The sequence below is a fragment of the Schistocerca americana genome, chromosome X (assembly GCF_021461395.2).
Source record: "Schistocerca americana isolate TAMUIC-IGC-003095 chromosome X, iqSchAmer2.1, whole genome shotgun sequence".
Classification (NCBI taxonomy): Eukaryota; Metazoa; Arthropoda; class Insecta; order Orthoptera; family Acrididae; genus Schistocerca; species Schistocerca americana.
In genome coordinates, this window is record NC_060130.1 from 215964856 (window position 1) to 215992448 (window position 27593).

Sequence of the window (27593 nt, forward strand, 5' to 3'; positions counted from 1 at the left end):
TCATAACCGCTGGTATTCTCCCTGTATTTTTGTTAATACTCCTTTTTCTGCTTCCCAATGCAATTCCACAAATGTTTCCTGCAGTCTTTGTATTTTGTTCCTTATCTCTTGTGCATCACGTCTCAACTTCAGTGGCAAGAGGTTAAAACCCTCGTTTTGAATTGTCAGTTTTGTAATGCGTCCACTACACCTCCCGTGAAGGGATGTGGAATCACAAGGGGTTATTGCACCCGTTTGAATGTTTGTGAAGGAAGCCCCAAAACACAACACGCCCCCACCCACCCCCCAGGAGTGTCGTCATTCTTTGGCGAGTTCATGCTTGGCTACCACGAAGCCCCAGCCTTTGCAGCATCTTTTCCCTTTCGTGCTGCACGTCTATCCTCTTGCTACTCTTTTTCCCCTCCCTTGCGCAGCATGTACGGGATATTTTTGGGAATGTATCCTGCATTTTCAGTAGCCTGATATCAGAACAGTCATTCCACTGTTTTTTTTCCCATTCTCCTATCTTTCCTCCACTTCAGTGTTTGAGAATCCTCTTTTTCTTCTTCCTCTCTGCACTCTCCTGAAGGCTGGCCCATGCATCTGATGCATAACAGATGACTGGCTAATGTGTAATTCCCATCCCCGGGTCGACAGGTAGGGTTCGCACTTATCCCTTGGTACAGGCCGGGCACAGGGAGGGTTGATAGCCTGAGCTGTCACCATCCCAAATTGCCAATTGGCCCCTCTGTCAGGCATTTGGGAGGTGTGAACAATCACCTAAGGTGGACGTGCCCCCCCTCTGAGGAGGGCCACCACAATTGGAAGGAGCGTGCCATCAGAGACGCTGGCAATCGTGGGGTATTTCCTTCAGTGAGCCAACGTCATCATCTCAGTACACAAAACATAAACTGAAAGAATCTAACGATTCAAAGACCCTCCCAGCTGCACTGCAGTTCCTTGTGGTTTCGTGTACTGAAGGCGTCAGTCTTTTGCTACGATTAATTCAGTCATTATTCAGAAAGGTATTGATGCAACCACTGGCCCTGTAAAATCCTGCTCTTGTTTACATAGAGGCACTGTACTTTTGGAGACTACTTGTGATTGTTAAGCACAACTGTGACGAGGCCCGTGGAACACTGAATTCTTCGTTGGTGTTATTTACAGTAGGCTGATCGATGGTCTGCCTGAGGCAGAAATCCAAACTTACCTCTTTGATTAAGGCTTCATTGAAGTCCATTGGGTGATGAAAAAGGGAGACGCATCTTTAGTGCCCGCCCGCTCTCTTTTCCTCGCATTTGATAGGGTTGTGGTTCTATCAAAGATCAAAGCAGGCTATGAAGTTATCACAGTCTGACTGTACATTCCAAACCCAATGCGCTGCTGCCTGTGTCATCGTTACAACCACACTCGACTGTCCTGTCGACACCTGGCCAAATGTTTAACCTGTGGTATGGATGCTCACAAGAACAAGTGTCTGCCTCCTCCTCCTCCTCCTCCTCCTCCTCCTCGCTGTATCATTCCAATGGCTACCACGCAGCCTCCTTCCTTGATTGTCCCACGTATCTTGATGAGTGGGCTATCCAGGAGATCTGGGTGAAGGAAAAAGTACCTTACCCAGTCAGTCGTAAGTTGTTGGCTAGTCAGAAACCCTGCGTTTTACCATCCGGCAGTTAACGATACCATTCCTGCTGCATCTCGTTCCACAAAAGATGTTGTAAAATCGCCCTGTCATGGTAGCATCCCAATCTCTTTCTGCTCCAACTGTGCAACCGGCCACCAAATTTTCACCTCACTCGGCGAAATCACCTGTTCCACAACCAGCAGGCTGGAAAGAACAGAAGGAATACTCCTACAAAGACTTTTCACGTCCCTCCAGCCAACAAACACCTGAATCATCATCTGCCAACCACAAAGACTCCAAGAAGTAAAACAGAGGCAAACGGTCTTCTCCTTCGCCTGCATGGAGATCCTCATCAATGGTTTCACCATGTGGTACCCTCACCTGGCTGACCTCCGTGTCACCAGTGCGCAACACCAAATGTTTTTCTGCCCTGGACTCCACAGAGTGACTGTGGGAGAATGTCGATGCCTCTGTAGATCTCGTGGAGCAAGATCCTCCAGCCTCTGTGCCACTCCCTGTAGCAGAGTATCTTCAAAGGCTGGCACTTGGCAGCTGCGTAGGTGACACCCCTTCACTTTTTCTCCCCTCCCCTTTCCTCATTAAGACCTCTCATCCAGTGGAACATTCATGGCCTTAGATCCAACAAGTAGGAATTATGGATGCTCTTGGAATAGCAGTGTCTTCTTATTCTGTGCTTCCAGGAAACAAAATTGTGTCCTCACAATCACTTTGACCTTTTGCATTTCTTTCTTGTCCGCTTTGACCTCCCCCATGAGGATGGCATTCCATCTCGTAGGAGAGTCATGCTGCTCATCTGGGATGACCTTCATAGTCACATCGGCTCCCTGAACACCTAGCTGCAAGCTGTTGCAGTCCGCATTTTCCTTCCTTGCTTCACCTTTTCTCTTCGTACTGTTTACATTCCTCCATCTTTCGGTGTCACCAGGGCAGACTACCTCCAGCTGATTGGGCAACTCCCTCACCCCTTTTTGCTGCTCGATGACTTTAATGCACATCATCCCCTTTGGGGCTCTTTGCAAACCTGTCCTTGACATGCCATCTTGGCTGACCTCAATTAACTCAACCTCATCTGCCTTAATGCTGGAACACCCATGTTCCTGTCAGACTCGACACCCACTGATTCCCATTTGGACCTCGTATTCCGCACTGCCCAGTTTGCCCGTAGCCTCGAGTGGTCTATTCTCTGTGATAAATACTTGAGTGACCATTTACTACTGTGCGCTATCCATTTGCTGACTCCTACACACTCCCCCCCGCCTGCCCCCCCCCCCTTCGCCCCCTCCCCCCCCCCCCCCCCCCAATGTGCAAACCAAAATGGCTGCTTTTTAAAGCCGACTGGCGGCTTTACTCCCCCCTAGCGACCTTTGGCAAACAACTTTTCCACAATTGTGATGACCAGGTAGAATCCCTTGCCAAAGTTATCCTAACCACCACAAAATATTCCATTCCTCGCACTTCGTCTTCACTACACGATGTCCCTGTCCCATGGTTGACTGAGGTATACTGTGATCCAATTTGCACACGGAGACATGGGCTCCTCGTTTTTGACCATCATCCTATGATGCAGAACTGTAATTGTTATAAACACTTGCATGTGCAGTGTTGTCGTGTTCTTTGGGATGGCAAAAAAGACAGCTGAATACTAGTTCTTTTAACAGTTCCACTCCCTCTTCCATCGTGTGGGCCAAACTCAGGCGGCTCTCTGGGACCAAGGTCCATTCCACAGTTTCCGTCCTGACCATAGCAGATGATGATGTAGTGGATCCTATTGCTATCTTCCAACACCACTATTTTGCGGAGGTGTTGAGCTCCACCCACTGTCACCCTGCCTTCATCCATCGGAAACGAGGGGATGAGGCTCAGGTGATACCCTTCTCTTCCCAGAATTGAGTGTTACAACACTGCTTTTACTATGAGGGAGCTAAATCATGTTCACATTTCATCCCACTCCTCCACCCCAGGGCTGGACGATGTTCACCTTTCTATTTCGGGCAACCACTTTCTCCTTCATATGTACAATCGTATCTGGACAGTGGGCATGTTTCCCAGATGCTTACGTGAAGCCACTGTCATACACGTACCCAAGCCCAGTTAGGACAGACGCCTTCCTTCTCTCTATTGCCCTATTTCTCTCACCAGCTTTGTTTGCAATGTGATGGAATGTACGAGTCATGACAGGCTGGTATCGTGGCTTGAGTCTCGCAATTTACTAACCACTGTACAATGTGGATTTTGAGCACGCCGTTCTGCAATTGACCATCTTATCACTATGTGAACTCATACGATAATGGTTTTCTGTGGAAATGTCAGACTGTGGCCGTGTTTTTTTGATTTGGACGAAGCCTGGGACACCTGCTGGAGGACTGTTATTGTCTCTGCTCAATACATGTTGGGCTTTCAAGGCCACTTGCCCCATTTCCTTCAGGAATTTTCAAAAGGCAGGGTTTTCAAGGTATGTGTGGGTTCTGCCTTGTCGGAGAACTTTATCGAGGAAAACGGTGTGCCTCACGATTCCATCCTGTCGTTCTCATTGGTGTCGCCATTAACCCTGTTATGGGCTGTCTCCCAACAGGCATTTCCTGCTCCCTTTTCGTTGACAATTTTGCCATCTATTGTTATTCTCCATGGACTTGTCTGCTTGTGCAGTGTCTCCAGCACTGTCTCGATCTTCTTTAATCATGGAGTATCGACAATGGCTTTCAGTTTTCCACTGACAAAACTGTTTGTATGAATTTCTGGTGGCACAATGGGTATCTTCCACCATCTTTATATCTTGGGGCTGTTGCTCTTCCATTTGTTGAAACTACGAAATTCTGGGGCTCATGCTCAATTGGAAACTTTCTTGGTCCCCCCCCCCCCCCCCCCCCACGTGACTTACCGGGCTGCCCACTGTACTCTGTCCCTCAGTATCCTGTGTGTTCTCTGTGGTACTTCCTGGGGAACAGATTGGATCACCCTCCTCCATTTGCACCGGTCCCTTGTCCTTTTGAAAGTAGACTATGAATGTTTCATTTATGCATCTGTACATCCATTCATCTTACGCCGTCTAAGCACAATCCATCATGGTGGCATCCGTTTGGCCACTGGCGCCTTTCTCACTACCCTGGTTGAGAGTCTCTATGCAGAAGCTGCCAAACTGTGACTGTCTCACAATACATGACGCTCTCCTCAGTGCCCCCAGGGGCCCAGCATTCATGTGCCTGGTACGGGCTTGGCGACCCTGGGGTTCATGAGCTGCGAACTGGTAAGTGCCGCCAGTTCCGTCACTGTAAGCTGTGGGCATATTTCAGCGACCACCATGCTGTGCGGCAGTGGAATGTTGTGTGTCTCGGGGAATGGGGATCTTGGCTTGACCGCCCGGATCGTGAGGATGGAATGAACCTCTTATAAACAACCCCTCAGTCTCAAGGTGTGCTGCGCGCTTATAAGATGCATGGCTGTTGAGGTGGAACACTCGTTAGTGGACAACCTCTGGGGAACCTGCTGCACCTCAGTTCTATAAGGCTTACCTAGGCACGCGGGGCTCTGTCTAGGTGGACTTCTAGTTCCCTAGCTGCTCATGGGACCGAAATGGATCCTTTGAAATCCTCTTTTCCTCCTCCCAGCAGAAAGGGTGGGCTGCTGGAAGGTTCTAACACCCACTCTCTTAAGATGGCTCGTGCACGCAGTCCCCCTGACTCTGGCACTTCTTTGACATGTAAAGTCTTTGGTAACAGAATGCATTCTGGTAATCAGAATGTGTTTCTCATTGTGAAACAGGAGGAGGGTAGTTTCGAGAAGGTTTCGCCCTTCTATATACAAAAGAGATTGAAGGTAATCTGTGGCTCCTTAAAATCGTTGAAGCGTTTCCGTAATGGGACCTTGCTAGTGGAAACTTCCACTTCCCAACAAGCAACTAACCTCTAATCTGCTAAATGCCTTGGGGAGAATGCCGTAGACACTGAAATGCACAGCGCCTTGAATTATAGCAAAGATGTTGTGACATGCCGGGATCTAGTCGACATTCCCAGGGAAGAACTGCAACGTGAGTGGCCTTCGGAAGGTATCGTTGATGTACAACATATCATGAAGAGAATTGATGGCAATCTTAGCAAATCCAACTCCTTTATTCTGACCTTCAGTAGCACGAAACTTCCTGACCATGTTGAAGCTGGCTTTCTTCGCCTTAGTGTGAGGCCTTATTTCCCGACCCCAATGCACTGTTTTAAATGCCAGCGTTTTGGGCATACCACCTTATGGTGTAAAAGCGAAGCGACATAGGCAACTGCGGTAAGGCTGCTCATGAAGGAGTTGGGTGCTTGTCTCCAACCAAATGTATAAATTGCTCTGGAACCACCCTGTTTGGAGTAGGGACTGCCGAACATTTTTAGAGGAATGCAAAGTCCAGGAAATTAAAACAACTGAGCGTATCTGCTATGGTGAGGCCGAGAAGATGTAAAAGTCAATGCAACCTGCCACATTTGCTACATCTTTTGCATCCATGGTTCAGCAGTCTACTCCAATGGCCGATGCCTCTACGCAGACAGAGGTGGTGAGTGTTAGCACTAACACCTGCAGATGTCAGTGCACGTGCAACGCAGCCAGTGTTTGAGCCTGTAGCCCCTACTTGAACGGCAGACACAGGTACAGTGGCGAACTTGGGCCAGCCCTTGGCGCCTCCGACAGCTGAGGCTGTTCCAAAGCCCAGTACGTCCATTACCATTCCCACGTCGGCTCCCCCAAAGCCCACCAAACCGCAGAAAGTTCCTATACAGCAGCAACAGTGGGTCAGATCATGTGGTAAACCGTCCGACCATGCAGATGTCGTTTTATGTGATGCTTCTTCTCTCTCTTCCCCAGAGCTGATGGAGGAAAACGTATGTGTGGGGCAATCCTCTCGCCTCACTCCTGCTGCTCCACCTGCTGTAGTGTCCCCACCCCATCGGAGAGACAGGATGAAGGTGCTACCACCGTCATAGGTAGCTCCCATACTTCAGTGGAACTTGCAGGGGTTCAGGACGCATGTGGAGGAACGTTGTCTACTCTCTCAGGGTAGACCACTATGTGTGTGTGTGTCCCCAGGAGACTTATTTCCATCCATCATACTCCCTTGAGCTATGAGGCTATACACTCTACGAAAAGGACAGCCTTCGTGGAGAGAGAGCTGGAGGAGGCGTAGGTATTTTCGTCAGGATGGACTACCACTCCTCGCCTCTCCCTCATACGACGACTTTACAGGCCGTCGCTGTGTCTGTGCACGTGCGTCATCCATTGACCGTATGTTCTCTTTACTTGCCTCCACATGATGCACTTGATGAAGCAGCCCTCACTGACCTCCTTACACAGCTCCCCCAGCCGTTCATTATTTGTGGTGATTTTAATGCCCACAATGCACTTTGGGGCTCTGCCATTACCTGTCCCAGGGGTAGAGCAGTTGAGAGGCTTCTCCTGTCATCCTGTGCCTACTTGCTCAATGGAGGACAGAGCACTCACTTCTGCACAGTGACTGGGTCATTCTCTGCCATTGACCTCTCGCTTCGCTCTCCAGCTCTTGCCGCCAGTGCTCAATGGGAAGTGGTCACTGACTTGCACGGCAGTGATCACGTCCCACTCTGGATTCACCTGCGACATGGCGTGGGCCCCGAATGGAGACCACCACGATGGGTGCTCAGTGGGGCCGACTGGACACTTTATAGCCAGTTGGCCCAGTTCGAACACTGTGCGAATGTTGAGGCGTGGGTGGATCATATTACAAAAATGGTCCACCATGCCACTGCAACATCCATTCCACAGTCCACAGGCCACCGGAAGAGGCAACCTGGCCCTTGGTGGAGTGCCGAATGCTGCTCTGCAATCAGGACCAGGCGTGCGGCTCTGCGCCAGTTCGTGTCGACCGACTGCTGAGAATCTTACAACCTTTCAGGTGACGAGGGCAAAATGTCGCTGCATTATTAGAGAGAGCAAGAAGAGGTCGTGGCAACAGTGCCTGAACGCGATTAATCGTTCCACCAAAAGTTCCATTGTGTGGGAGACCATCAGGAGAATTTCTGGGAGAGGAGGGAGGTGAACCATGGCTGCTGTAATGAATAATGGCACTCTCCACACGGATCCACGAGACATTGCCCACGCTATGGCAGCGTATTTTGCCACGGTTACTGCAACAGCCAGTCAGGATCCAGGTTTCCAGTGCCATAGAGCGTTTGCTGAGAGGTATACTCTGGACTTCCAGTCCACCTCTAATGAAATTTACAATTGCCCATTTTCCATGTGGGAGTTGGATTCTGCATTATCGTGACACATCACCTGGTCACGACAGGATCCATTACTGTATGCTACGGCACCTCACAAGGCGCAACAAAGAAATCCTCCTCACACTTTTTAATGCCTGCCCGCATCTCGTGGTCGTGCGGTAGCGTTCTCGCTTCCCACGCCCGGGTTCCCGGGTTCGATTCCCGGCGGGGTCAGGGATTTTCTCTGCCTCGTGATGGCTGGGTGTTGTGTGCTGTCCTTAGGTTAGTTCGGTTTAAGTAGTTCTTAGTTCTAGGGGACTTATGACCACAGCAGTTGAGTCCCATAGTGCTCAGAGCCATTTGAACCATTTTTTTTAATGCCATTTGGGCGTCATGTCACTTTCCTGACTCGTGGCATGAGGCAGTTTTAATTCCCTTTTTAAAACCTGGAAAGACCGCATGAGCCCAAGTAGCTACCATAGTGTTGCCCTCACTAGTTGCACAAGAAAGACCTGGGAGCGGATGGTCAACCGGCGCCTTGTCTGGATGTTAGAATCCCGGCAAGTCCTTAGTCGCTTTCAGTGTGGGTTCAGGAGGGTTTGTTCCACCTTCGATAACCTTGCCCTCCTGGAGCCGGCTATACAGCAAGTTTTCCACCACCATCATCACCTTCTAGGTGCATTTTTTGACATCGAGAAGGCGTACGATACCACTTGGAGGCATCTCATCCTGGAGCAGCTTCATGAATGGGATTTTCGTGGTTGTCTTCCTCTTTTTATTCAGTCTTTCCTCTCGCCACGATATTTTAGATACCAAATTGGTGACGTCCTGTTTGACTGCTTTGAGCAGGAGAACGGTGTCCCTCAGGGTAGTGTTTTAAGTGTGACTGTCTTTGCCATCACTACTAATAGCATTACCTCCATAGTGAAAAGTCCTGTCCAGTGTTCCTTGTTTGTGGATGATTTCTCTTTGTTTTGCTCTTCTTCAAGCCTTGCAACAACAACGCATCAGTTGCAACTTACTCTTAGACATTTGGATGATTGGGCGCAGAAGAGTGGTTTTAAGTTTTCCACTGAGAAGTCCACATGTATTCTTTTTCACCGTTCTCGTTCGTTTTCAACCTTTTACTGAGTTGAGGATGAGGGACACTGTCCTTGCTTTTAAAGACACGGTGAGATTTGTGAGGCCCGTTTTTTGCTCAAAGTTTACATGGTTACCTCATCTTAAAGACCTAAAACGACTGTCACTTAGGCTTTAAGTATTTTAAAATATCTTAGCCACAGTACATGGGTAGCTGACAGGACTTGTCTGCTCCAGTTTTACAGGGCGTTTGTGCTATCTCAGCTCGATTATGGGTGCCTGGTGTATGGGTCTTAGAGGCCTTCTTACTTAAAGATGTTGAACGTTGTGCACCATGAAGGGCTTCGGTTGGCCACTGGGGGGGGGGGGGGGGGGGGGGGGGGGGAGGGGATCCCCCGTTTTGTGATGCTTGTGGTGCGCACATCTCTGTCTGGCACGTTTTAACAGACTGCATTTCATACCGTGATGCAAGGGCAGAAGCACAAGTTGATGGGGATCTGCCCTGTGTTTTAGCTAATGATGAGATGTGTGTGTCTAGGATTTTCAAGTTTTGTGAGGTGTCTGGACTCTGGTCTAAACTTCTAGGCTGGAGGTTTTTGTGTCTTGCAAAGTGGCTGGCTCCTCCCTTTTTTCCTTGTGGTCAGCTAGCCACTCCCATCTGCTATAATGTTTTAGGTCCCTCTACCACTTTCTTCCTGTGTTGTCCAAGTTTTACTGCTGACGGCATGCTTCGTCCCACACTTCGGTGTGGGTAGGCACATATTTTTCCAAGCTTGTTACCTCTATTTTACGTTCTGTTTTATCTTACTATTCTGAGTATTTTCTTGGCACCCATCTTAATCTGTTACTGGGAGAGGGCGCTGAAGACCTTGCTGTCGTGCACCCAAACAACTCACTACATACTGTACATACATGCTCTCCTCAGCAGGTATGCATGCCGTTTGTCTGCCGTGCCTGGCCACTCATCCTATGCCTCCTCCTTTAACCGTCAGTATGGTGCATGTCCCTCTTCTGTTATCTCCTGGAGTTTCCTTTCGGTTATTGCACCAGCAGCTTAACTTAAAACTACCTGCCACTTTTCCTTTGGGTGCGAACCCTTCACCACCTTGGCTTCATGCAGCGGCTCACGTTCACCTTGTACTTCATTTGATTCATAAGGAGACTACTCCAGACTCACTCTATCCCCATAAGATTTTTCGATCTTTGTACGGAACTTTGCGGTAGTACCTTTTTGAATGCTAATGGCTCTCCGACTGGCCATAGTATTGGGTGTGCTTTCGTTATTTCCACAGAGCATTTTTGGTGTCAGCTTTTGGAAGACTGCTCAGTATTTACAGCAGAGCGGGACCCTGTATGAGGCCACATTATACATCCAGCGACACAGGCTGTTCGATTGTGTCATTTGCTGTGACTCTAGACCCTCAGAGCCTATGTGTGACGCACATCATCCATCCCTTAGTGCAGTGGGTCCAGGAAAGCTTTCACTTCCTCACTCTTGATGGGGCCACAGTGATGTTTATGTGGGTTCCTGGTCACATTGGTCTGATGCGAAACGAGGCTGCTGATGCTGCTGCCAAGGTTGCAGTCCTCCTACCTCAGCCAGCTAGTTCTTCCATTCCTTCAGATGATCTGCTTATCGCCATCTGTCAGCAAGTGGTGTCACTTTGGCATTACCACTAGTCTTCCCTTCACAGTAATAAGCTGCGGGGAATTAAACCTCTCCCAGTAGCTTGGACAACCTTCTCTTGGCCCCCTTGGCATGAGGAGATCATTTTAGCTAGGTTGAGTGTTGGGCACTGTCTTTTTAGCCATCATTTGTTAAGTGGTGTTTCCCACCACTTTCTTAATGCTCATTGTCATCAACGTTTAACTGTTCGGCATTTCCTTATGGGATGCCCTTTTTTAACCACTTAAGTTGTACTGTATGTTTGCCGTCCAATTTATCGGCCATTTTAGTGAACAGTGAGAGAGCTGTTGACCGTGTTTTGCTTTTTATCCGTTGTAGCAGTATGGCGAAAGACATTTAATCTTTAGTTCAGGACCTCCATTGTCTTTATGGCTGTTTCTCCAAGAGAGGCTGTCCGTTGATTGGGCTTAACTTGTAGTTGCTTTTAACTCCTTTCTCATCTTTGTGTTCTACTGTTCTGACATGGACGCATATGACCTTACTTGTTTTAATGTCTTAAAACAAAACAAAACAATCATTGTTACTCCTCATTGTGATCTAATTGCGTAAGACACATAATGCACACTTTGCTCATCCTTCTTCCCTTGCTTTCTTAGATTTAGTGCTCTCTACTGGCAGTGATGTCAGCACTTGCAGCAGAGCATCACAGTTCCCTTAGATGGCTTAACATGTCCATCATGAACAATGGGAGTCTTTGTTCGTAATTATAACTTTACATTAATGAGTGACTTCATTTTTATGACCTGCTATGGTCTGTGGCGTCATCAGAAATTTCATTGTTTTGTTCGTAGGTGAGCAGGGATTCATCACTAAGACCCATTGACCAATTCTGAACTGTGGTAATTGGTCTATGTGTGATCCTATTTGCTATTGACTCTCTAGTGCATCTGTGTTTGCTTTCTTTACCTTCTTACAAACATCGTGTAATGTCATTGCAAACTTTGTAACTGATTCCCAGTTTTTCCAATTTTAGGCTTAATCACCACAAAAACAGAAGGCAGATTTGTACCATATATTACCTCATATGGTGATGGACCAACACTACACTAGACATCAGAATTGTAAGCTGACATGACATACAAAAGGTAAATGTACCAATCATTGTGATGGAAGTTCACAACAACAACTCAACATCTTACCAACTGTACAGTGAATGTATTCTGTTTTCCTGATAGACTGAGGGAGCCAAGGGCTAGTCCTGAGTTTGTGAGTGCTTAGTAAATGACACACTCCTGGAAGTGGAAAAAAGAACACATTGACACCGGTGTGTCAGACCCACCATACTTGCTCCAGACACTGCGAGAGGGCTGTACAAGCAATGATCACACGCACGGCACAGCGGACACACCAGGAACCGCGGTGTTGGCCGTCGAATGGCGCTAGCTGCGCAGCATTTGTGCACCGCCGCCGTCAGTGTCAGCCAGTTTGCCGTGGCATACGGAGCTCCATCGCAATCTTTAACACTGGTAGCATGCCGCGACAGCGTGGACGTGAACCGTATGTGCAGTTGACGGACTTTGAGCGAGGGCGTATAGTGGGCATGCGGGAGGCCGGGTAGACGTACCGCCGAATTGCTCAGCACGTGGGGCGTGAGGTCTCCACAGTACATCGATGTTGTCGCCAGTGGTCGGTGGAAGGTGCACGTGCCCGTCGACCTGGGACTGGACCGCAGCGACGCACGGATGCACGCCAAGACCATAGGATCCTACACAGTGCCGTAGGGGACCGCACCGCCACTTCCCAGCAAATTAGGGACACTGTTGCTCCTGGGGTATCGGCGAGGACCATTCGCAACAGTCTCCATGAAGCTGGGCTACGGTCCCGCACACCGTTAGGCCGTCTTCCGCTCACGCCCCAACATCGTGCAGCCCACCTCCAGTGGTGTCGCGACAGGCGTGAATGGAGGGACGAATGGAGACGTGTCGTCTTCAGCGATGAGAGTCGCTTCTGCCTTGGTGCCAATGATGGTCGTATGCGTGTTTGGCGCCGTGCAGGTGAGCGCCACAATCAGGACTGCATACGACCGAGGCACACAGGGCCAACACCCGGCATCATGGTGTGGGGAGCGATCTCCTACACTGGCCGTACACCACTAGTGATCGTCGAGGGGACACTGAATAGTGCACGGTACATCCAAACCGTCATCGAACCCATCGTTCTACCATTCCTAGACCGGCAAGGGAACTTGCTGTTCCAACAGGACAATGCACGTCCGCATGTATCCCGTGCCACCCAACGTGCTGTTGAAGGTGTAAGTCAACTACCCTGGCCAGCAATATCTCCGGATCTGTCCCCCCATTGAGCATGTTTGGGACTGGATGAAGCGTCGTCTCATGCGGTCTGCACGTCCAGCACGAACGCTGGTCCAACTGAGGCGCCAGGTGGAAATGGCATGGCAAGCCGTTCAACAGGACTACATCCAGCATCTCTACGATCGTCTCCATGGGAGAGTAGCAGCCTGCATTGCTGCGAAAGGTGGATATACACTGTACTAGTGCCGACATTGTGCATGCTCTGATGCCTGTGTCTATGTGCCTGTGGTTCTGTCAGTGTGATCATGTGATGTATCTGACCCCAGGAATGTGTCAATAAAGTTTCCCCTTCCTGGGACAACAAATTCATGGTGTTCTTATTTCAATTTCCAGGAGTGTAGGTGCTTAATCATACTGGATATAAAATTAGTGCCCTGATCTGTAATTATTGTATCAGGAACACTAAACTTCAGCAACCAGCTTTTCACCATTGTCTTTGCCACTGTACTTGCTTTAAAATGCATACTGTAACAGTTCTGAGCTTTCCTCATATTTGATACTATGAAACATGCTTTCCATATTTTGGGATGAGGTAGAATGGACCACAACAAGAAAAAATTGTCAGGTAAACGTGGACTCAAAAATGCATATCTTTAATAGCTTTGCTACTGTGAAAGACATCTTTTCTACTGAACAAGGGTTCATAGCTCTTAAGGTATGCATTTTAGAGCCTATGTTTACTACACCATTTTTTCTTGGTTTGGTCCATACTACCCCCTACCAAAATATGGAAAGCAAAGAGCTCATGGTAGAAGAGATTTGGTTCACAGTATCGAATATGAGGTATTCATAGCACTTACGACATGCATTTTGGAGTCCATCTTTACCAGATTTTTTTGCTTCGAATGATCGTTCCTTTAATATCCCTGAATATAGACCATTCGTAATGAAATACCATGTATAAGGTCATATGATAGTCGTTAATCATGTAAAGTGCAGTTGGCACAACACTGGGGCTGTATTTCATCTTCCTACACAACAGGCCATAGTGCTTTGTGGACTGCAGCTGTGCCCTAAATACTAGAAATCAAATCTTCCTTCTTGGGCTCTCAGAATTCTCTTTTTCTTTCCTGATTGGTATGTGCCTTCATAGTTAAATTCACTTGATTTCAGAGCACAATACGTTAACATACTTGGAGCCTCTTGTGGTCCCAGCAATCACTTCAACACAGCATGGTCCTTCACAACTTTAAACTTTTTCGTGTACGAATAACAGTGGAAATACGTAATAGCATAAATAACAGCCAACATTTCCATCTCTGTGGTTGAATAGAAGGAGTGAGTTATGAGGAAACTCTTCGGTTTCGATTTGAAAGAGTTTTGAATTTTTGTGGTAGCTTATTGAAAATGGATGCAGCAGTATACTGCACACCCTTCTGCACAACAGTTAAGGAAGTCTGATCCAAATGCAGGTTTGATTTCTGGCAAGTATTAACTGAGTGAAAGCTACTTATTCTTGGGAATGAGCTAATATTGTTAACAAGAAATGACTTTAAGGAATATATATATTGAGAGGCCAATGTCAAAATACCCAGACTCGTGAACAGGGTTCGACAAGAGGTTCATGAACCTACACCACTTATTGCCTGAACTGCCTCTTTCTGAGCCAAAAATATCGTTTTAGAGTGGGATGAGTTACCCCAAAATATAATACCATATGATATAAGCGAATGAAAATAAGCAAAGTAGGCTAATTTTCATGTCGAATGATCACTCACTTCAGATATCATTCGAATAGTAAAAGTGGCAGCACAAAGTCTTTGAACAAGATCCTGAACTTGGCTTTTCCACAACCGTTTACCATCTATCTGAACACCTAGAAATTTGAACTTTACAGTTTCACTAATCATATGCCCATTCTTTGCAATTAAAATGTCAGGTTTTGTTGAATTGTGTGCTAGAAACTAAAAACTTAGTCTTACTGTGATTTAGCATTAGTTTATTTTCTACAAGCCACAAACTTAGGTCATGAACTGCACTATTTGAATCCGAGCCAATGTTGCACACAACATCCTTTACAACCAAGATATTCATCATACAGAAATATTCTGTAAGGATATCTGGTGGTCATCCTCAAACTTCATGAAGGCAATTGTTTAAAAATTTTGGCATCCTAACAACCTCTCTTATGAAGTTTGTTGTGAGGCATCAGGCACAATTTAAAAATAGTAGTATTGTTTGTAAGTCTAACACTTGGAACAAAAATTGCCTCCACTATTCACAACTTAACTTACTCAGCTGTAAAAATATTTGAAAACATCACCTACAAATTAAGGGTGCAGGCACATAATAAAAGTTTTAAAAGCAACTGAAATAATTTCTGTTTGACAACTCCTCCTACTCGATGGATTAATTTATATAAAGTTAGTATCTGTATGTTGTTGGGTTCTACTTCCCTAATTTTGTTCTAGACTAACACAGCAATATATTCAGTAATATTACTTCTACCAGATTTGATCAAGTCCGTGTAATTTTTTTTTTAATAAAAAGTCTTGATCATTTAAAATGAAGCAGATTTTAGCCACCAAATATTAAAATGAAGAGGTAACTTGATACATTATTAATGAAATGAGCATAAAGTCTCTGGTATCTATCTTGGGATAACTAAAAACCTGTAACTTTGACTACTTCCAGAATTCACTGAACATACACTCACTCGAACAGAAACAACTACTGAAATTCACCAAAACAGGTAACACAGGTAAGCAAGTTCCCAAAATGTCTCCTTAATACCTCGGTATGACAAGCTGTAAGATGTAAACAAACTCTAGTCAACACATATCTGTCAGATTTAAAGCTCTCATGCTTTCTTTAGCACTGCTCATGCTCATGCTCGCTTTACCAATAATACCACAACAATGATAAGGAAACAGATCAGCCACTCGCATTAGTATGGGGTTTATATTGTTTTCTAGATCTTTCCTCCATGTTGGGATTCAGGTGACGCCATCAACTCCATTAAAAAATTTAGGACACTTGTGGATCTCCACTGCTTTCTTGATAAATGAATCCCAGTAACACAAGGTGTGTGCCAGGATTTCAGCGTTGTCAAATAATAATTTGTGTGTGTTGGTAACACCTTGCTTTGCAATGAATGGTTTCTCACAACGTCTTAGTTATACATTTTGGAGTGTTTCTTGCACTGTTCATTAATAATGTGATTACACTGTTGTAATAATTCACACCAAACTCACATGATATATTGTAAACCACATGCCTCAAAGACCTAGGACATCTTACTAGGTACAATCCATATTTTTAGAAACTGGATTAAAGATGGGTTATTTTTCAGTATAGTTTTCACTTCACCTCTCAGTTCGGTGAGATGACTTTACTTTCCAGACTTGGGACTTTGTCAATCTCAGTTTATAAGATACACATCAAATTAATTTGGTCAAGATTTCAATATTATATTTTTGACTAATTTACAGCAAAAATAACATTAATAAACTTCCAATCTGATAAAGATGTCACACTTTCCAACTAGAGCGTGGGGAAATAGTCGCAGGATCATACGTATTGTTTTCAATAGCTTGTCTTCAAATTGAGAAGCACATTGTGATCAAATTTAGTAATGGCCTGTCAGATAATGATGCACAAAGATCAACATTCAAATTAATTTTATTTTATTTACATGTCAAGTTCCATAGGACCAAATTGAGGAGAGAATCTCCCAGGTCATGGAACATGTCAGTACATGAAATTACAACATAAAAGTAATAATAGATGAAAATAAAATGTATATGAACCCAAAAAAAGTCAATCCATAAATTTAAGTAAATGCAATCTACAATACAACAAGAACTTACCCCAAAATATACCACCATATGATACAAGCAAATAAAAATAAGCAAAGTAGACTAATTTCTGTGTCGAATGATCGCTCACTTCAGATATTGTTCCAATAGTAAAAATGGCAGCATTAAGTCTTTGAACAAGATCTTAAATGTGGGCTTCCCACGACAGTTTACTATCTATCTGAGTACCTAGAAATTTTAACTGTTCAGTTTCACTAAATATGCCCACTCTGTGAAATTAAAATGTCAGGTTTTGTTGAATTGTGTGTTAGAAACTGTAAAAACTGAGTCTTACTGTGATTTGGAGTTAATTTATTTTCTACAAGCCATGAACTTAGGTCATGAACTGCACTGAAACCAAGCCAATGTTGGACACAACATCCTTTACTATCAAGCTAGTGTCATCAGCAAACAGAAATATTTTAGTTACCCGTAATACTAGAGGGCATGTCATTTATATAAATAAGGAACAGGAGTGGCACCAACACTGATCCCTGGGTCTGCCCCCACTTGACTGTACCCCACTGAGACCCCCACATCACAGCCATTCTCAACATTGTGAATAATAACCTCTTGCTGTCTATTGCTAAAATAAGAGGTGAACCAGTTGTGAGCTACTCCCCGTATTCCGTAATGGTCCAACTTCTGGAGCAGTATTTTGTGATCTACACAATCAAATGCCTTAGTTAATTTAAAATACATGCCTACTACAGTAGTACAAGTTTATATGCCAGCTAGCTCTGCAGATGACGAAGAAATTTAAGAAATGTATGACGAAATAAAAGAAATTATTCAGATAGTGAAGGGAGACGAAAATTTAATAGTCATGGGTGACTGGAATTCGGTAGTAGGAAAAGGGAGAGAAGGAAACGTAGTAGGTAAACATGGATTGGTGCTAAGAAATGAAAGAGGAAGCCGCCTGGTAGAATTTTGCACAGAGCACAACTTAATCATAGCTAACACTTGGTTCAAGAATCATAAAAGAAGGTCGTATACATGGAAGAAGCCTGGAGAAACTGACAGATTTCAGATAGATTATATAATGGTAAGACAGAGATTTAGGAACCAGGTTTTAAATTGTAAGACATTTCCAGGGGCAGATGTGGGCTCTGACCACAATCTATTGGTTATGAACTGTAGATTAAAACTGAAGAAACTGCAAAAAGGTGAGAATTTAAGGAGATGGGACCTGGATAAACTGACTAAACCAGAGGTTGCACAGAGTTTCAGGGAGAGCGTAAGAGAACAAATGGTAGGAATGGGGGAAAGAAATACAGTAGAAGAAGAATGGGTAGCTTTGAGGGTTGAAGTAGTGAAGGCAGCAAAGGATCAAGTAGGTAAAAAGACGAGGGCTAGTAGAAGTCCTTGGGTAACAGAAGAAATATTGAATTTAATTGATGAGAGGAGAAAATACAAACATGCAGTAAATGAAGCAGGCAAAAAGGAATACAAACGTCTCAAAAATGAGATCGACAGGAAGTGCAAAATGGCTAAGCAGGGGTGGCTAGAGGATAAATGTAAGGATGTAGAGGCTTATCTCACTAGGGGTAAGATAGATACTGCCTACAGGAAAATTAAAGAGACCTTCGGAGAAAAGAGAACCACTTGTATGAATATTAAGAGCTCAGATGGAAACCCAGTTCTAAGCAAAGAAGGGAAAGCAGAAAGGTGGAAGGAGTATATAGAAGGTCTATACAAGGACGATGTACTTGAGGATAATATTATGGAAATGGAAGAGGATGTAGATAAAGATCAAATGGGAGATCTGATACTGCATAAAGAGTTGGACAGAGCACTGAAAGTCCTGAGTCGAAACAAGGCCCCAGGAGTGGATAACATTCCATTAGAACTACTGACGGCCTTGGGAGAGTCAGTCCTGACAAAACTCTACCATCTGGTGAGCAAGATGTATGAGACAGGCGAAATATCCTCAGACTTCAAGAAGAATATAATAATTCCAATCCCAAAGAAAGCAGGTGTTGACAGATGTGAAAATTACCGAACTATCAGTTTAATAAGTCACGGTTGCAAAATACTAATGCGAATTCTTTACAGACGAATGAAAAATCTAGTAGAAGCCGACCTAGGGGAAGATCAGTTTGGATTCCGTAGAAATATTGGAACACGTGAGGCAATACTGACCCTACGACTTATCTTAGAAGAAAGATTAAGGAAAGGCAAACCTACATTTCTAGCATTTGTAGACTTAGAGAAAGCTTTTGACAATGTTGACTGGAATACTCTCTTTCAAATTCTAAAGGTGGCGGGGGTAAGATTTAGGGAGCGAATGGCTATTCTCAATTTGTACAGAAACCAGATGGCAGTTATAAGAGATGAGGGGCATGAAAGGGAAGCAGTGGTTGGGAAAGGAGTGAGACAGGGTTGTAGCCTCTCCCCGATGTTATTCAATCTGTATGTTGAGGAAGCAATGAAGGAAACAAAAGAAAAATTTGGAGTAGGTGTTAAAATACATGGAGAAGTAATAAAAACTTTGAGGTTTGCCGATTACATTGTAATTCTGTCACAGACAGCAAAGGACTTGGAAGAGCAGTTGAACGGAATGGATAGTGTCTTGAAAGGAGGATATAAGATGAATATCAACAAAAGCAAAATGAGGATAATGGAATGTTGTCGAATTAAGTTGGGTGATGCTGAGGGTATTACATTAGGAAATGAGACGCTTAAAGTAGTAAAGGAGTTTTGCTATTTGGGGAGCAAAATAACTGATGATGGTCGAAGTAGAGAGGATATAAAATGTAGACTAGCAGTGGCAAGGAATGCATTTCTGAAGAAGAGAAATTTGTTAACATCGAGTATAGATTTAAGTGTCAGGAAGTCGTTTCTGAAAGTATTTGTGTGGAGTGTAGCCATGTATGGAAGTGAAACATAGACAATAAATAGTTTAGACAAGAAGAGAATAGAAGCGTTCGAAATGTGGTGCTACAGAAGAATGCTTATGATTAGATGGGTAGATCACATAACTAATGAGGAGGTGTTCAATAGGATTGGGGAGAAGAACAGTTTGTGGCACAACTTGACTAGAAGAAGGGATCGGTTGGTAGGACATGTTCTTAGGCATCAAGGGATCACCAATTTAGTATTGGAGGGCAGCGTGGAGGGTAAAAATCGTAGAGGGAGACCAAGAGATGAATACACTAAGCAGATTGACAAGGATGTAGGTTGCAGTAGGTACTGGGAGATGAAGAAGCTTGCACAGGATAGAGTGGCATGGAGAGCTGCATCAAACCAGTGTCAGGACTGAAGACCACAACAACAAGAAGCAACTTCCCCACCCCACAAAGAACTCCTTGAAAAACAGCCAGCTAATCTGTATCCTGGTAAAGGAAGCCCCTGAATTGTCAAATTATTATGTGGTACTCCAATATACCAATAATTCCAGAATCACATCTGTAAGCAGTTGACTAACTTTATCTCTAATACCTTTTATATTTTGATGAAATATGCTAATTCCTTCTCTTCTTGGAAACATGACTTCCTCTGAATACAAGCCTTTAGTTAGAGGGACTTCCTTTTAGCAGGTATACATATCAGCTGTCTTCACTCTAAAATAGGTGCAGCTTCAACATCAACTACTACATGGAATTTTTCCATGAGTGATCCTACCAACACCCACTACACTGTCGTCTACAAGCTTTGCCAGCTTCCCCTTCCCATACCTTCTGAGGTGGAGGCAATGCCTAGTGAAACATGACAGAATAAATTGTCCCTCATAGTTTGGGAATATCAGTACCAGGTTTGTTGTCAATGCTCCCTTCAATTTTTCAAATGCTGTCTAAAAGTTGACTATGGAAATTCCACACCTTTTTTCAACAAATGATTCAATAGCTTAGCAATTTCGGCAAACTCTTCAATGAATTCCCATTAGTAATTACAGAACCATAAAAATGATTGAAATTGCTATGTAGTTTGTGGTGGTAAGAAAGCACATTCTGCAGAAGTTAGGCGTGCGTCAATTTTCACATCTTCCTCTCATTACAGAGTGTTAACTGTGCTGGATTTAGCCTCTTAAAGAATTCCTCTGACCATTGCATGTGCTCTTCCATATCCTTAGAAAATGCAATTATGTTGTTGAGATAAAAAACAGTCTTGATTTTAATCCTCTGAGCACTCCGTCGGATACTAATAGCCTCCGAGATAGCTGGCACATTCTTCAGACCAAATGGCACCCTAAAATATTGATAGTGACTCCAAGGGACAGTAAATGTGGTCTTTGGCCGCTCTTCCAGAACCACTTCCAACAGTGATAACCACTCCTCATACACATTGTGAAGTATTTACATTGACTTAAGTTCTCTCTAATCTCCATTATATTTAGTACAGGATGTCTGTCCATCACCGCTCATGCAGCAAAATCTATGCTTTCTTGTTCCATTCTATGATTTTTTTCAGGACTGTTACAATGGTAGCTGCCCATGGACTGTAACTTGATTCAGTATTGCCCTCAGCCAGCAGTTGATCAATAAATTCTTCCAGTATAGGTTATAGGTGCCTAGGTATCCTGTACGGCTTCTTATACACTAGAGCATTGTTAACCGTTGGTATGGTATGGCGAGTTACCAGTATTGCAGGTAATGATTGACCAGGATTGAATAGGTTGACAAATCATATTAACAAGACTTTCATTGTTGACTTATCTCTTCCCTCCAAATTGTTTTACCTTCTCGCATAATGCAATTGTGTTGATGGTCTGGTTGTGGCAAAGGTCCTCACACGACCTACCCAGATTATACTCGTCCATGATCTCCAAGTTTGCAATCTATAAGGTCAACTTATCAGAGCTAAAATCATCCACACTTTCCAAAACCATACAATCCCCATCTATTTCCTTCACATGTACCAGGCTTCAGTGCACAATATAGTGCAACATGTCCATCTTGTTATTGCATTCCAGTACCTCTGCAACACGCATCATCTGAAGGTCAGTACCCACCCACATTTGTAACACTGAAGTTTTCTGCATTGCTTTTTAACATGGTCCATATGTCCACAGCTGTAGCATTTCACCTTTGTGTAGAAAAAGAAACACACAACCCTTATCTTGTCCTCAGGCCACAATATTGATCTCTTCCACTTGCTTAGCAGCCATAATGGTGGCACCAAAATCCTTCGGGTTTTCCATTGTCGCCCTCCTTGACATGTCTGCTGGAAGTCCTCTTAAAAACACATCTGATTCCTGTTCTCCTCTTCTTGTGGAGTAATTCTGTCTGCTTCTACTTTCTGTGTAAGCTCGTACAAGTTAGCATTGATTTTCCTACTTCTGCCTATGAATGCCTCTACCAACTCGCTTCACTTTTGAGACAACCCATTAAGCTGTTCTCTAAAAAAACTTTGCGATATTCTGCTTCGGCGATAACGTGGTTAGTGGGCCTTCTTAAGCTGCTTAAATGTCTGTGCTTTATCCAGCACTTGATGGTACTGATGTATGCTGCTTGCATCACAACCAACTGTAATTTAGACACATCCAAGGATGTCTTGTCTGACCAACTGCCCAACCTAGTGGCAGCTTCCAGGTCATCACTGAACACTGAGACATCCTCGGTTGCCCTACCCGAAAAAGGAGTTGCTAGATTAGCTGTGACAGGATCCACAGAAGGGATAGGTGAACTAACCAAAGCTTTTGCTTCCACTACATCCACTTGTTTATGCTCATTCTCGCTATTAAAAGTCTCCCTCTCTTTGCAAAGCTTCATTTATCTCCTTTAGCTCGGCAAACTGCCTTGCCAAGAGTTCATCCATTTCCTGGATTGTCATTGTTTCTGTTTTTGGCATTTGTGCGAACTCTTAACACACCACTCTAATGAAAGCATCAACCACAATACACACAGACACGGTTACAAGAACAAACTACACTATTCCTTATGAAGGATAATAGCCCAGTGTTATTCAGAACACTGATGCACTTTGTGGCCATTGCTTCGTCTTGTGCTGCACACAGCTGGCACCACTCACATGCATAGGAAGTCATTCCCAGCCAAATTACAATACTGGCACCTCACTGGTTGTAAGTAACATTCCTTATAATTACCCCTATACAACAGAATCCCAATCCCTGAAAAGGCAGCAGGTCATAGTTATCGGGCAGTGCCATTGGCTGGTGATGACTTCTTTCATTTCTGGTTATTTGGTTTAGTTGGCTCCGGAAGTAACAGTTTAGAATCACAGACAGTCTAGTACCGGCTGTACAGCTGTTCTACATTCTGAGGCTCTGTCTCTTTTGCATTTTATGCTAAGGAAAATTCAGTAACAGGGTGTAATTTTTCAGAACTGTAAAATGCAGATATTTGGTTATGTTATCTATGTAAACCAAAGTGTGTTTGCAGAGACTGTGGTAGATGTTATAGATCTTGATAATGATCTTAAACCTACATAGCAGTGTGAAAAAATACTAATATAATTTAGGTGCAAATCCCCATGTCCTGTATGGGCATCCATTGTTCAGTGTGTTTATGGTGGTGAGGTATATGGATACTTCAGACTTTGAGAGAGAGAGAGAGAGAGAGAGAGAGAGAGAGAGAGAGAGAGAGAGAGAGAGAGAGAGAGAGAGAGAGAGAGCTGCAAAAAGGTACATAATTGAAATGTAATCATCAAATGACTCTCTTAAATTTTTTCAAATTGAGTTGATATAACAAACCAAAATCGGAACTCACTTTCAAGATGAGTGAGGTTCAAATCTCCACCTGGCCATTTTAATTTAAGTTTTCTGTGATTTCCTCTTCTCTCTTCAAAGAAATGCAATAATAATTTGATTCCAGTGCCATGTCCTTCACATCTCCTGATGAGCTAATGTTCTCTTACTAATGTTCTGGGTTGACAAAATGTTAAACTTTTATATTTCTTCCTTTTTATCTGATAAAATAAAGAAACCACATACAGAAATATGTGCATGTGTTATTGTTTCTGCTTGAACTGTGTTATAATGAAATATGTTGTTTTAATGGTGACAGCATCTTTCAAGAACCTAGAGGACAGATGTCATGTGAGAAAATTTATGTATTCTTCTTGTTATTTTGTGTAATCCTTAATTTGCATGGTAGGATGTGGAATCAAACCTGTATACTCCCATATATAAATTAGTCAGTTCTTGTAAATAATTACTGGGTTTAATTTTTTTGTGTTTTTTTTTAATCCAGAAATTGAGTAATCATTGTTTAGTATAACATTGTTTGTAATTATATAATTTGTATTTATAAATAATTTGTGAGTAATGATTACATACCTCCTGCAGGATGTGCCTCGTTTATCGCCTGGGGGGAGCTACAATGGATGTTACAGTTGTATTGTGCTGTGCAGGAATGTACACAGTGAAAGGCCATGTGTATAAAGCAAACTTCGGAGGGGACAAGTTCACAGAGATACTGGCCAACTTTTTCGCCGAAATATTTCACGAGTGAGTTCAATTGGTCTGTTATTACAAGATGTCTCTCTTCTTGACACTGTGTTATTGTAATATTGTTGATAATTACCCTATGTATGATTTGTGATCCAAAAGTAATCGAAATTTTTATTTTCCTAAAAGAATCTTTGTTTATTCATAATCATCAGCCTTTTCCGCTTCAAAGTAATCCCCCTCAGATATGATACACTTACGCCAGCACTTTTTCCAATCTTGGAAGTGCTTCTGAAATTCACTTTTCGTTATGATGTTCAGCTCCTTCAGTGATTCTGTTTTTATCTCATCAGTGGTGGCAAAACAACGTTCTCTCATTGTTCTCATCGACCTCAGGTATAGGAAGAAGTTGCATTTGGCCATGTTTGGTGAGTATGGTGGCTGAGGCGACATAACGTTTTTGGCTTTTGCCAAAAAATCATGATCAAGCATTGAGATGTGAACGGGAGCATTATCGTGGTGCAATTTCCACGAGTAGTTTTGCCACAGTTCTGGCAGGTTTTTTTTTTTTTTTTAGGACTGCTTCACGCAAACAGCACTTAACTTACAGGTAGTGTTCCTTATTGGCTGTACAACCATAAGACAAGAACTCTTGATGCACTATCCAATTGTCATTGAAGAAAACAGTGAGAAGAACCTTGGCATGTGATCGAATTTGTTGAATTTTTTTCAGTCCTGGCTCTTCAGGCAGTTTCCATTGGGACGATTGGGCCTTGGTGTTGGTGTCATACCCGTATACCCATGTTTTGTCACCTGTTTTAATCTTATTTAGAAGTTCTGGATTGTTGTCAACTTTGTTCAGCAATTCCTGAGTGAAGTCTAGGTGGCGACGTTTTTGGTCAAAATTCCACGATTTTGGAGCAAACTTTGCTGCTGGTTCACGTTTAATTCCCAAAACACCCAAAAAAAAAAAAAAAATAAAAATAGCTTGGCGTGAGCCAAAGGATATGCTGACATTATCAGCAACATCTCTGATGGTAATTTGGTGGTTTTCCAGAGCCATTTTCTTTACTACTTCCACTTTATAAGTAATGATGTGCTAGGGCATCCAGAACGGTTACTGTCTTTGTCTTCTCAACCCTCTTTGGAATGTTCATACCCCTCATAAATTCTTGTCTTACTCATAGTAGAGTTGCCAAAAGCCACAGTCAGTATTTCAAATTTTCAATTTTTCAATTTTTTAGCAATGGCCTTCATTGGAAAAATGGAAACACACACCATTCATTCACGCAAGCAAGCACACCTCACGCACACATGACCACCAACTCCAGCATCTTAGGTCTGACCCCAGCTGCCAGAGTTGGCGGTCAGTAGTTCATGAGGTGTGCTTGCTTGTGTGAATGAATGGAGTGTGTGTCTCTTTTTGCAATGAAGGCTGTTGCTGAAAGCGTATTTGTAAGCATCTTTTAATTGTGCCTGTCTGCAACTAACAGTAAGTAGCAGTCTATCTTTTCCTATGTTGGATATTCCTGCCTGGAGTTTCCATTGTTTAAAATTTAGTGTAAATTCTTTGATCCACCTTTTTCGAAAGTAAAACATTTTCCAGGGACTCTGAAAACACGTATAACCTTTTTGACTGTGAACAATAAAATAAATATTTAAAACAGCTGAAAATCCCAAACATGCGATCAGGAACATGTGTATCAACAAGAGAAAAAAAGGAAAGAAATTGAAGATCAGATGTATGAAGCCCACGAAATAAAAAAATTCCCATTACTTTTTTTATCACACTTTGTATTATGTGTAGTGATGATTGTTGTCCCGCTCCTAGTAGTTGGTCGTTTTGACAATATGTGCAAAATGCACCTGTCTCCTTTGAAAATATAACATTTTACTGTTAATTCTTTTCCAAACACTGCAGAAGACTGCCAGTGGTGTATGAAATACAGTAATGTTGTTGTTGTTGTTGTTGTTGTGGTCTTCAGTCCTGAGACTGGTTTGATGCAGCTCTCCATGCTACTCTATCCTGTGCAAGCTTCTTAATCTCCCAGTACCTACTGCAGCCTACATCCTTCTGAATCTGTTAAGTGTATTCATCTCTTGGTCTCCCTCTACGATTTTTACCCTCCACACTGCCCTCCAATACTAAATTGGTGATCCCTCGATTTCTCAGAACATGTCCTACCAATTGATCCCTTCTTTTAGTCAAGTTGTGCCACAAGCTCCTCTTCTCCCCAATTCTATTCAATACCTCCTCTTTAGATATGTGATCTACCCATCTAATCTTCAGCATTCTTCTGTAGCACCACATTTCGAAAGCTTCTATTCTCTTCTTGTCTGAACTATTTATCGTCCACGTTTCACTTCCATACATGGCTACACTCCACAAAGTAATATTAAGAACAGTAACTTACGTTTGTTGTGTAAACTGTGTTACTAAACATCTAACCCACTGTTTGGCATATGGTTCATGATTCCAGTTACAGATTGCCTATCTGATGGCTTCCAAGGGCAACAAAAATTTGAATTTCAGTATTTCATTTAATTATTGGCCAAATTTAAAACATTAAAATTGTCATAATTTACTCGTTAAGAGGTATAAATCTTATGTTAAAAGTCGGGCACAGTAATAAGTCTTATAGTTAGAAATGATGTACGTATCTTGAGGCAGCGTAACTCAGGGCGTGCAAGTTGTCCAGGCTATATTCACCCAGAATTTGAGAATGAGAGCACTTAGCAACTTCCAACTAACTTTACACGTAATTTCAAATCTTTTCTAAACTTTTCTCACTTACATGTTTAATGTCAAATATATTTAACACATTAACTCGTTTGTAGAGCAATCATACAGTCTGAAACTGTTTCATACATGAGTGTTAGATTCTTTAAAGAATCTTCACTGAGGTTTACTGTTAATTACTAGGATGTGATCAGAAAATTGGCTATAGCAGTTGCCAATGCTAGTATTGCAAACCCATGCAAGGTTGCATTTATATGGTGAAATGTATTATAATGTAATGGAGAAAAACTGTGTAGCTTTAATACAGGGTGTACATAAAGTCCGGGAATACTTTCAATTATTTATTGCGTAAGAACCAAACATTGTACAGATATCATACATGTCGTCTTGAAGAGAAACCCTGTAGGTTTTTTTCCATGTATACCATGTAGTTTGGTAATTTGCCGATAGTCAGGGCTAGTCGCAAATGTGGCAGGTTTTCTGTGTGTTGGAGTTTGACAAAAACGAGTGTGCTACAGCTGTTCAATGGATGCTTAGAACCAAGTATGGTAAGAAGCCACCAACAAGGAAGGCCATTTAGCACTGGTACAACAAATTCATTAGAATGGGTTGCTTGTGCCCAGAAAAGAGAAGCATGTATGAGAGACTGGGAAGGCAATTTAATCAACCAAGATAGCATAACTCTTGTTACAGATCCTTACCATTTTGAAATGATGGGAAATATTATCTCAGAAAATAACTGGATATGTAACCAAATATTTGCTAAGTAAATGTTGATAAATATAAATTTAAAGAT

At 43.3% G+C, this 27593-nt stretch overlaps 1 protein-coding gene across 1 annotated transcript in view; it reads left to right on the forward strand.

The window, feature by feature from the left end:
- Nucleotides 1–27593, forward strand: part of LOC124555534 (heat shock 70 kDa protein 14-like) — a 150019-nt gene that overhangs the window by 74411 nt on the left and 48015 nt on the right. Inside the window, exon 6 of the mRNA XM_047129489.1 lies at nucleotides 23956–24117. Within this exon, the coding sequence (XP_046985445.1) occupies nucleotides 23956–24117 (162 nt within the window). The remainder of the gene's footprint in view (nucleotides 1–23955; nucleotides 24118–27593) is intronic.